At 37.0% G+C, this 11,985-nt stretch overlaps 1 protein-coding gene across 5 annotated transcripts in view; it reads left to right on the top strand.

Annotated features, from left to right (window-relative positions):
• XPOT (exportin for tRNA) overlaps positions 1-7,071 on the top strand; it is a 29,704-nt gene extending 22,633 nt beyond the window's left edge. For all 5 annotated transcript variants that reach the window (XM_072862879.1, XM_072862870.1, XM_072862859.1 and 2 more), the window contains 7 exons: positions 1,002-1,191; positions 2,408-2,524; positions 2,610-2,725; positions 3,215-3,262; positions 4,739-4,810; positions 5,960-6,016; positions 6,516-7,071. In XM_072862879.1, the coding sequence (XP_072718980.1) occupies positions 1,002-1,191; positions 2,408-2,524; positions 2,610-2,725; positions 3,215-3,262; positions 4,739-4,810; positions 5,960-6,016; positions 6,516-6,542 (627 nt within the window). In that variant the 3' untranslated portion in view covers positions 6,543-7,071. The remainder of the gene's footprint in view (positions 1-1,001; positions 1,192-2,407; positions 2,525-2,609; positions 2,726-3,214; positions 3,263-4,738; positions 4,811-5,959; positions 6,017-6,515) is intronic.
• The last annotated feature ends 4,914 nt before the right edge of the window (positions 7,072-11,985 follow it).

The following is an 11,985-nucleotide window of genomic DNA, read 5'->3' on the forward strand; positions in this document are numbered from 1 at the left end:
GTGTGAATCTGGCATGTGGACCTCTGTTTGGAATACCCTATCTGCAGAGCAGAGAGAAGGAATTTTGAAAATCAAGTATTTCAGAGATTAGGGAGGAAGATTCTTATTACTGTAGTGCTTTTTGCAAGTTATGCTAAAAGCAATTCAAGATAACAGTAGATAATTAAAAATAGTCTGTGTAAGGTAAAGAAAGTAAAAGTCACAGGAGCAAGACTGGACAAATACCATGTTCAGGTGTAATGTTTAACTTTGTATGATACTGTACCATTCTTATTACAATATGTTAAAATAAAGATCCTGGCTTCAGTAGTCTCACCTTGAACATGTTCAAGGTTTTATCTTTAATCTTCTCTTTACTGTACTTCCTTAAGCATTAAGAAATGAACATGTGAGTTGCCTCTTCATGGAACTCTAGGGTGTGGCTGAATAGCACACACCTTCAGTTTTTCAATTCACAAGCGTTCAACTAATTTAATGCCCTTACATATATTTCTCACTGCAAGTATAGGACTTAAATGACAAGTTTATTCTGTAATGCCAGTAGTATTTCAGCTCAGGAAAACTTTTTTTTCTTCAAGCAGTCTTTAAAGACAAGTGCTACAAAAGGTGGCCTGCTGTCAGTTTTAACATCTTAGAGATGCATTTTCTGTAACTACAGTGACTTTACAATAGTCTTCCTGGATATTTCAGGGAATTTGAAATAGTGTCTGTCTGAACAGAAGGATGAGAAATGCTGAAAAAGCTTCTGTTCCTACTCAGGATGAGACTAGGTAGGACTAGGTAGTTTTGTACAAAAGACCTTAAGTGGCATTTAAGCCAAGATGCAGTAATATTCATGGTGACCCTGATGTGATTCACTTTGTTATAAGTAGTTGGTACATGAAAATACTAACTTTGAAGGTGAATCAAAGCTGAGAATTGTAGCAAGCTCTTAAATTTTAATTTCTAAATGTTCGATTTCTGTAACTGTTTGAGTTCATACCCTCTTCCAATCTCCACAGACACAGGTTTCACCTTTTCTGCAACAGATGTTTATGCCACTACTTCATGCTATTTTTGAGGTGTTGCTCCTTCCAGCAGAAGAAAATGACCAGTCTGCTGCTTTAGAAAAACAAATGTTACGGAGGAGTTACTTTGCTTTTCTGCAGACAGTAACTGGTAGTGGAATGAGTGAAGTCATAGCTAATCAAGGTAAGTAGTTCAGTTTCTCAAAGGATAGGGCTATGGTTATTCTCATCTAAGTTTTGTCTACTAAAATCATTAGCCTAGTTCCTGTCAAGTACTATTAACTATGTTAAGGTAGAATGCACTAATGTAAATACAGTATTCGACTTACCTGTTGTACAAGAATTTGGGTTTGTGAAATCCAGCTATATTAGCCATATTCTTCCTATTGATCTTTTCAGCTTACATGTGATCACTGGGTCTATAAGGTGAAGAACGGTGTATAATACATCCTCATGCATCGTTGTATCCGATTGGTGAATCAGAGATCATACAATTTATAACAATGTATAGCAATGCTCAAACTGTTGGGGGAGACCACTCACAGCTTCCAGTATTCATTGTGGTGTTCATTTTCTGAAGGACACATCAGTAACTTCTGCAATTTTTTATTACTATCACCTGATCTTGTTATCTATGGTAGAAGACATCATGTGACATATATGTAGTCACCAGGTTTTCCTCACACTTAGTGGCCAAATGCAAATTATTGCTTTCCATAGCAGGAATTTTAAGTCAAATGTCCAGTTGCTTGATTTTTTAAGTAGTTCTCTCTGTTTGTATTCCATCAGAATGGCTAGGGACTTGGGAAGCTTTAAAGTGGCTCACCTGCTAGCTGGAGCTCAGACTTCCTTCCCCCCATCCTAACATGATCGTAATACCTGTGGGAAAGGAAAGGGTGGCATTAAGAAGTAGTGAGAGCTTTCTTGAAAGAGGCACTTCGGTAGTTGTGATGGGCCAAGAAATTTTTAAAGAAATCAAACTGAGATAAGTATAGATGCAGCACAGAAATTTGAACTGTGATAAAAATGTCTTTCCATATATTGGAAGATAAGCGAACTACTTTGGTGCCACTGAGTTTTAATTAACTCTACCAGGTTTGGGTAGAGAGGAGAAAACTTGTAAGCAGGTCAAAGTACCCCCCTCACCTTTGTGTGTATTAAAGGCCAGAAGAGCAATTAAAATCTCCAACCTTTTAAAAAAAAAAAAAATTATAACCTAAATAAGAGTTGTCTTGCATCGTAGGGGAAACTTCCCAAAAATATTTGAGATTTGTGCAAAAAAGAGCTATTTTGAAGTTGAAGCATGTCTTCCAGGTCAGTATTTATATAAAATAGTGTAAGAGTACAGAAACATTTTAGGCTGCAAGTTGGAATGACAAGCTCATTTTAATCTGTTTAAGGTGCAGAGAATGTGGAGCGTGTGTTGTTCACTGTCATTCAAGGAGCAGTGGATTACCCAGATCCTATTGCACAGAAGACTTGTTTTATTATTCTTTCTAAGTTGGTGGAGCTTTGGGGTAAGATTGTCTTTCCATAATTCCTTTACAGCTGCTACTAACTGTGAAGCAATAATAGAACATGGAATGTTATTTTTCTTTTCAGGAGGTAAAGATGGACCAGTAGGTTTTGCAGACTTTGTCTACAAGCACATTGTTCCTGCATGTTTCTTAGCACCTTTGAAGCAAACGTTTGACTTAGCAGATGCCCAGACAGTATTGGTGTGTATTACAGATGTTTTTATTGCTTTCATTCTTGTGGGGCAGATTCAAGATAAGAAACCTACGATGGCCTTGTGGTATCAAAGTTCGTTGTCGCATGAACAAAATCCCTTATGTTTTTTATTGAGGTACCCAGATGATTAATTATTGAATATTGTGGTACTGTATTCTGTAGTTCACCTATGCTCAAAGTCAAGCTAGAGAATTGCAGACCTGAGTATTTAACATTGACCTATATTACTTATTAACTAATGTTCAGTGAAAGTGAACACACACAGGTGGCTGTTCTTTAGTTCATTTTGGATTCAGCTGTGACAGAAATTTTCTGGTTAGAGTGGAACAAAAATTGAAAGGTTGAGGCTGTTATCATAGTGTGAGGGGGAAATGAGGGAATAATGGCTAGCCCTTGTTTTGGGCCTCATTAGGTTCTTTGGCTTTAAATAACCAATAGACTAATTGAACAGTCTAATGTTATGTATTATATTGCAGGCTTTATCAGAATGTGCAGTGACGTTAAAAACAATTCATCTCAAAAGGGTAAGCTTCACGATACTTTGCAGGGAATAACTCTTGCAGGTTTCTTTCTAGTGCTTTTATCAATTCCTAAAAATTAGATACTTGGGTGAATTACTACTTTACTCTTATATGAAATAATAGGATTACTATAATGATGTGTAGGGATACAGGATCCAGTAGTTCTACCTCTTGATAAATTACTGCAAAATATTGACTCTTCATTAAGGAGAAAAATCTGCTCACTTGATTGTTACTATGTTTAATTGATCAATTGGCATTCTTTCACTTTTCAGTGTAGTACTTAAACTGACATAAAAGAGCAATTACAGATGTACTATAGAGTACTTCTGTGAAAACTAAAGGTATCTTTTGATGCGTAGGAGACTAGATTGAAAAACATTTATGGAAAAAAGAATTTTGCATTGTCTAATGACTAAAACACTTAGCATATTTCCATTTTTAATGGTTAATGAAACAGTTTCTATGTTCATGTTATTGTTTCCTGCTACACCCTTTAACTTGCTGGCTAACTTTTCTGTCAAATGCAAGTAAAGGTCATAACTACACAAAAATTGTAAGAAGTTATAAACTGGTAGAGAAGCAATTGTGTTTTAATTGGGGAGAGCTTCTGAGTTTGTTCCTCTTTCCCCAAAAGCAATGAAGAGAGAAATCTGTAGGAAATCAAGCTTTGGTAAATGAAATAACTTCCTATTACAAATACCATTTCTTTTAACACTACCGATACAAATACAGGAAAATGATCTGAAATCTCTTTTCCCCTCATGTGAACTGTATACCATGTTCTAGTTCTAGGGTAACTTATGTGTGAATTAATGAAGTTGATTCACTTCCCCCTGGTAGATGTATTGGGTATGTTTGTATACTGCCAGTGTACAGTAATCCCTCTTGTGATCAGAGGTATCTGGTAAATGCAGATAAAGAAAACAAAAACTAATGTGTTAACCAAAACAGACCTGTCTGTCTGCTTCTCTCAAAGGTTTGGAAGTTCCATTTTATTACTGTTTAGTCCACCACAAATTACATAGTCAATGTTACAAGAAGAGAAACACTATGTTCAGGGGTACTTGGCTACTAAATAAAGCAGCTGGCAAATACTAATTGCCAATTTTTTTTTCTTTCATATGTCAGTGAAATTAAGGCCGCCTTCTTACTTAACTGACTCTTACAGCTGACATGTCGCAAACTGACTGGCTTGTATTGTAATTCTTATTTCAGTGCAATTTTCAGTGCATTCTTCTGCTACGTAACAAAAGGTACCAAATTGCAGTAGAATCCTTAATGCCAAGGTTTAGAAATCTTTTTATTTGCTAACAGCTGAGAATAACGTGAGCATTTGGTATTTGATATGCATAAGTTCTCTGTAAAGTAGTCATGTAGGCCACCTGTTTTCAAAATCTTCTGTACCATACAGTATAGAGCTACGACTTACCATTTGTATGAATGTACTTGAACAAATTATGTACTGCTTTTCTTCAGGGTCCTGAGTGCATTCAGTACCTTCAGCAAGAGTATTTGCCTTCTTTGCAAGTAGCTCCTGAGATAATTCAGGTAGGAATTCCTAAAAGAACATTTGGAAAACTCTTACCAATCATAAATGTTAAATGGGAACAAAATGAATATTGACAAAGTTAACCTCCTACCATCCCTCAGTAAAACTTATTCTGATATTGCATATTGCATATCAGAATAGGATTAATTTAGCATAAGGAGTAAAGTTACTGCAAGAATACCTTGCAAAAAAAGTCCAGTGCATGTGACTGTCTAAGCCATCTTCCTACTTTAACTCAAATTTTGACTTGAGGAAAAAATATCAGAATACTTAAAGTAATAACTCAAAAGTAAAATGAAGAATGTTGAATGTATAGAAAGTGTGATGATAAAGGCTGTATTCAACACTACAGAAGTTTAAGCCACAGCACTGGTTCTACTGTCAAAAATGATGCACAACATAAAGTGTGGGGTTTTTGTGTGCTTATTTTGGAGTAGTGTAAAAGGGTTCTCAAAAGTGAAACCCTGCACCTGAGCATTGTCTCAACATTAAGCATTGCTAGCCATATGGTAAGCATTGCCATGAAGAAATTGTCGGATGACCACTGACAACTTAATTTTAATTGCAACTAATTGGGATACTATAGTAATTGGGTTTGCTGCATTAGGAGACAATTATACTCATTATAAGACTTAAACTGTAGAACTTCCAAGTGGCATTGAATATATTTAAGTATTATCTCTTGCTGGTGCCCCAGTGTTTTCTGATCTAAGATTATAACTTTTTCAAGTGACAGACATGTTCTGGTGTAATCTAGAGTCACTCAGCGTGTATAATACTTCCAAAGTGTAAATGTTAATCTGAAGTATTAATTTCAATGCCACCAAAAGTTACTGGAAAAGTTAAAGATTTAGAATATCCTCGATGGCAGTCCTTGTAGATAGTCCTGTTTCTGTCTATTCAGCTAAAAGTGAATGTGATATCCTGTATTTGAAAATACAGTTTTTTCTACCCCAGAATGCACTTGGCCTGTCATAGCCTATTACAATTTTTTATCCATAAGATGCCTTTCTTTGGTTGCACATTAGGAAAAATACAAACTAATATCAATGGCTTCACATACAAGGTATTTTATATGCTCCTAACACATCTCAGGTTGTCTTGTTGCTTCATTTAGTTATTTAGTATTTCTTTATTCTCTCTTACAGGAATTCTGTCAAGCACTTCAGCAGCCTGATGCTAAAGTTTTTAAAAATTACTTAAAGGTAAAGATTTGTTTTCTTTAAATAGCTTTTAATTCCATTTGAACTTTGTTACACAATTCAGTTGTGGTAGTGACCTGAAGTAAAATTGAAATATTGAAATACTGAATTATTTAATAGTATTTAGCTATAGGGAATCTCCAAGCAGGAAAAGCAGTTATTTGGAAAGGAGCAAACAAGAACAACAACAAAAAAACTACACCTGTAGAATTGTCACTTAGCCCCAGCACTTTGCTATCTCCTCAATAGCTTTATATTCTTGTGGCTTGTGTTTAATAGTTGAAATAGCAAAAAGGTGATGCTGTAATTGTAGAGAATGTGTCAGAATGCTTCATTTTTGAGGGTGAGAGTGTAATTGAATAGCACAAGTCACATCCTTAAACCTAGTGTTAACCAGTATGTTAAACAAGAAAATGAGCTCTGTCAAACTAATTATCAACCTCAACCATTCCATGTCTTATTTCCTTTGTCTTAAAATGTTTTTTTAATAAATTTTTAACAGGTATTCTTCCAGAGAGCGAAGCCCTAAGGAAAGTACTGGAATCTCATGTACCTGTTTCCATAATCCAGAACGCTGGTTGTTAATTTATAAAAACGCTAACTCTTGTGCCATTCAAACTGGTTTTGTTTTTAAGAAATGTTGCTTTGTGCTCACATCAGTACATATTTTAGCCTTTCGCAAAAAAGAGAAATGCAAATCCCCCACCTGTGTCTCAAACATGAAGGTATGTGACAACATGAAAAATTCTCTGTATACCTACACAAACTTTTATTATGTATAGGATGATTTAAGCTTATGCTGTAACACATACAGCAATGAAATGACACTTATTTTTGAAATTAAATGTAAAAATCCCTTCAGACCATAGCAATGGTTATTGAAATGTGTACATTTTTGATACTGAGTAAAATGTTTTCATAAGACAAAATTCATTTGTTCATGTATGGTGACATGAAAATAAAACAATCAAAGTCATTCTTGTAGATAGTCATTTCATTGAAGTTGTCTTAATTAAAATATATATATACCTCCTATAAAACAGATTGGTTTAATAAATGATTTCATTTAAAAGTAGCATCTGGTTCTATCTTTTTTTATAAAAAAAATAAAATTTTATCCAGTGAAATGTTAAGTCTTTTCGAATCATTTTGGTTGAAACTTTAGAAGCTACAGCATTCTTTAACCTTCTGGCTGTTAGATTTGAGCAGAACCTGGCAATTTTTCTGATGCTTGGATAATAAATTGTATTGCAGTCTTGCATGTGAAAGATGCTGGCAGAAAGAAAGAATTGCATTCACTGCGACATTTCAATAGGGTCAATGGTCTACACTGCAACATTTCAGTAGGGTCAATAGTCTATACAGGGATTTTAATAGAGTGTTGCTACTTCTGTCCCACAATGTATCGGTTGGTCAGTTTGTTTCTTTGCTTTTTTTTTTAATTCTATGATGTTACATTTTTTGTAGCTATTTCATGGGGGCAGGGGGAAGCTAGGAGTCTTCCCTTGCACGGGATTTAATACTTTCCTCAAGAACTGATGTCCATAGTAAAAAGATGACTTGCCTCTAGCATAATCAGACGAGCATTTTTCTAGGCTGTGTGGTGCTAGGTTCTTCATCCAATTTAAATGGAAAATAAATGAGGAGGTGGATCAGAAATGGCAGCCAGAAGCGGAGTGTGGTGATGTTTTGAGGATACTCACTGCCATTCCCTCCCTTTTCACTGAGGGAAGAAGGTAGAGGGCACTTACCTTACTCTTCAATAGGACTGTATCACTTCTATAAGATTTTGTACATTTAATCAAAAGTTTCTTGTTACTTGATTTGGTTTATCACAGACTAAGTGCTTGTGGTGCTTTTTATACTTCCTGGTCTCACAATCCCATTTCCCTCCCTTTGCTCCCATACCAATGCTAGAGTTCCCCTGGATCCCATATCCGTTTTGCTTTCTGCTGTAGCAACTAGAAGTCTTCCATCTTTGACTTGGTGCTTTGCATATGCTGCTGTGTTCCTGCTCCTCCCCAGCTCAAGGGGCGGCACCCACCAGCCTCGGCAGCTATCGTTGAGTGTTTGCTGGCAGTCTTATCTGTGTTTGGCTCAGTCTCCTCCCCCTGCAGTTCTGGCAGCTTTACTGCACAGAGGGAAGAGCTTTCGCTAGGCAGATTATGAAGCAAACAGTAAGGTAGGGCTCTTCTGTCTTTAGCAAAGTTGTTCATTTTTAAATTAGTGTCATGGTAATGGAGTTGCTCTTAGTTTTCACACATGATTTAGACTTTTGCCTTCTGAAGTAAGGGTAGTACTACTGCTTTTAGTACTGCATAAAAGCAGGGAAAAAGCCTACACTTATTAATTCTGTTAGCATCATTGACTGTGTCATTTGTCTAACAGAGCATGATTTAGATATTAGCAAATTACACCCTTATGAGAAAAGCCTTTAAACTGGCCACTGCCAAACGAAACTGCTCTCCTTCCTCATCCCTTCCATCCCCCTGTAGCTTCCTCTGTGCCAAATGTGGTGTTCATCTAACCCCATAATGAGCTATTTGGGAAGCTGAAGTGGCAGAAACACTTCCCCCTCAAAGCATGTCACCTGCCACATGCTTTTTTTTGCCTTTTTTTTAATTCTATGATGTTACAGTTTTTGTAGCTATTTCACAGGGGCAGGGGGAAGCTAGGAGTCTTCCCATGCATGGGATTTAATACTTTCCTCAAGACCTGATGTCCATAGTAAAAAGCTGACTTGCCTCTAGCATAGTCAGATGAGCCTGATAATATCAGGTGGTGTCAGGTGAGAATGGATATAAAGCAGAGAGTGCAGAGTGTGGGAGTGAGCTGTGCGTGGCAGCCATTGGCCTGGCTGCATTATAAACCTGTACCCTGACCTTCCATCCATGACTGAAAGAGTATCCTGTAGGACAAATGGTTAGGTAGTCTGGATTTTTGGAGAAACTAATTTGGTTCAGCCTGAAGAATTCAAAAAGGATTGTTTACTTTCCTATGTTTTGACCCTGTTGAATCAGAATAGTGCATTGTCAGGGATTATGCAAGGTGTGAGCTATAAAACAGTATCTGTGGGTTGGCTTCTCTATCTTTAGATAAACATGTAAACACTGATTGTGGCTACTAGCAGGTTATTTTTTCTGCAATTTCCTTCAGCGGTGCAGAGACTGCAGGTCTGCAGCTGTTATATTGCAGTTGGGTTACATGGTGGGTATGCAGTGCCTAGTAACTATCTTTCTAAATCAAGATTTAGAAAGGCAGTTGATGAGTTTCTACATCTTTACTTTGAAGAGATGGATTCCTGTTTTGTGCTGCTTTTTTTTAATCTGGCCTGGAAAAGTAGTGCATGTTACTTGTTATCTCCAAAGAGAAATCTGGTGATGCAACATGTATGCAGAGTGTGAACTAGACTCTCCAGGCAGTCTTTAGATGCTTTGAACATATTATGAAAACTATGTCTTGTGGGGTAGAAGAGGAAGAAAAAGATAGAGATAGATGAGAACACTCCACTGAGATTAGGTTGACGTTCACATGTTTTCCTTCTTCAGACAATGGATGATCTTCTGATTTAAAGGCTGCACCAAATATAACTGCCTGCAGCTTTGCTGTATGACTTACCATTGCTGTGTACCTGCATTGGTCAAAATGCCCCTGTTGAGACTGAAGAAGCATAAAATGTCATCATGGTAGTAACTCCTCTTGTGCACAACAGAATTTCCTCCTGTAAAGTGTGTTCCAGTAGAAACACAGCTGCAAGTTTTTAATTAAAGGTACAAGGCACCCTTTGCAGAGAGATAGTATCTTTTATTTACAAGCTGGTGTAATTACTAAAGACAGATAAGCTTTCAGGTCTGCAAGCACTTTTCCAGGTGTGAAGTAGAGGCAATGAATTCCATGCAAGCTGAGGTCAGGGACAATTTTTCTCAGGGAATGGCTTACCAATGCAGGTAAGACATTTTAGCAGCAAGTTGCTGTCCAGAGAAGCCATCTGCCCTTTTCCCCTCTCTTGTCAGCATTAGCACTTGTGTCTGATTCCATAACAAGACAATTTATGGTGGAAAGCTAATCTTGCAAAGTAACTATTTTTGAGTTTTTCAAAAACTTCAAAGCTATTAAAAAATAAATTTAAAGCTATTTAGAAAGCCTCTCCCCCTTTGGGGGAGAGACAGTTTTCCAGCTGGAACTATCTCACCATGGAGTGAGGCAAGTGCTACCGCAGATTCAAGGAAAGCAGCTGTAATGTGTGCGTAGGGGTGGAGGAGGGAGCAAGCCCCTTTCAGCAGCAGTTGGCCATTGGACCCATTTAGTTGTAGCATCACTCTGTAGCCATGCAGTTACTGAACATCAGTTCTGCCATTTCAGTAAGTTAAGCCAACAGGAAACCAAAGAAAAGAGAGTGAAGGGAAACAGCAAACAGGTTTTAACTGATTAAGTACACTGAAACTGCTGTGAAGGACCAGCACAAGTGAAAGAATAGGACTTGGTGGTAGTGGTGATGGGAACAAGTGACAAAAGTTGGATGGGGCAGCCAGAAGTAGGAAGGGGAGTATGTCCCTGTGAAACATCTTGGTGGTCGCAAAAGGTGGCACATAAGAAAAAAATGGCATGTGCTGGAAAATATATTTCTGCCAAGGTCAAGATTGATACAGTTTCTAGTGACAGCAGAAGTGGGAAGTCAGAGGTGGAGTAATTGTTCAGTGAGAAATGTTTTCTTACTCTTCAGCAGGTCTTTTTGTTCTCTACTCGTTGCTCATATTCATTCTGATAGATGCATGGGTGGTTGTACTCGTCCGCAGTTTGTCTTGGGGTGTCGCATTCAGTGTTTCCAATTTGCTATAAGGTGGGTACCTGTAGGCTATGTGAATTATGCATGTTACGCAGGCCCACAGCAGGTTAATGCCCTGGTGATTGTGAAGATTGTTTGGCAGATAGGTTTTGCATTTGTTGCTCTAGCATGAAGGCTTTTCCCTCTCACATTCTGTTTCTTTGTTCTTCTGTCACATGTTAGTTGTTCACTAATATATATATAAAATTATATATTATATATATTTTAATATAAATATATAAAATATATAAATATAAAATTATTAGTATATTATTATATATTAATAATTAAGATAATATATTAATATATATATCCTAGGCATTTCAGAAAAGTGGGAGATGCCAGGCTCCAGAACAAGTTTTTTTTAATCTAATAATGTTTTTTTACTATCAACACTGGCCACTATTCCATTGAACTTTCCTAAATGGCTTCATAACTATGGAACAAGAGGAAGAGTATAATTTGTGGACTACTTTCAGACTAAGGTTTGCTTGGGAGCGTTAATCTATACATGTTGTAAACAGCTTTGGAATGAATTCTCTGGTGGCAAGCTGGAAACAAGGCAAAGCTAGTAAGAGCTTTCACAGAATTGCTTCCCTTCCCTCTCTGCAAAACTACAGAAGAGAAAATGGCTTAAATAACATGGAACTATGAAAGGCAGTTCCAGCTGAAGTGAAGTTCACTGCTGAATAGGTTTGCTTATTCTGGTTCAGCTGTGATGCCTCCTAAATATTTAAATCACATACAGAAAGCAGTTTGACTACAAGAGTAAATGGTTCAAAAGCTTCAGTTTTCTTTAGAAAATTTGTTAATGATATAGGAAAAACTGTTTAACTTGCTTAGGAGTTTCTAGAGTTACTGTTCTCACCTGACTTACTGGTGAAGTTAGTGACAGTCCTTTTTGTAAGGTTGGTAAGACACAATTTCTCACTCAAAATTTTTAAAAGTCAAATAATTCAGTCAGATGTTTTTCTTGGCAAATATCTACTGTGTTTGATTTCCACTCTCCCCTGTTCTTATCTCATTGTTGCTAGGTTACCCAGAGGGTCCAAAGAAAAAGATTAGAAGAAGATACTGTATTTTGCCTGTTTTAATGCTCTCAGCTCTGGTTGACTATGCTCAGTTTGACTTTTTTTTCTCCAGCATC

The sequence above is a fragment of the Ciconia boyciana genome, chromosome 1 (assembly GCF_034638445.1).
Source record: "Ciconia boyciana chromosome 1, ASM3463844v1, whole genome shotgun sequence".
NCBI classification, from domain to species: Eukaryota; Metazoa; Chordata; class Aves; order Ciconiiformes; family Ciconiidae; genus Ciconia; species Ciconia boyciana.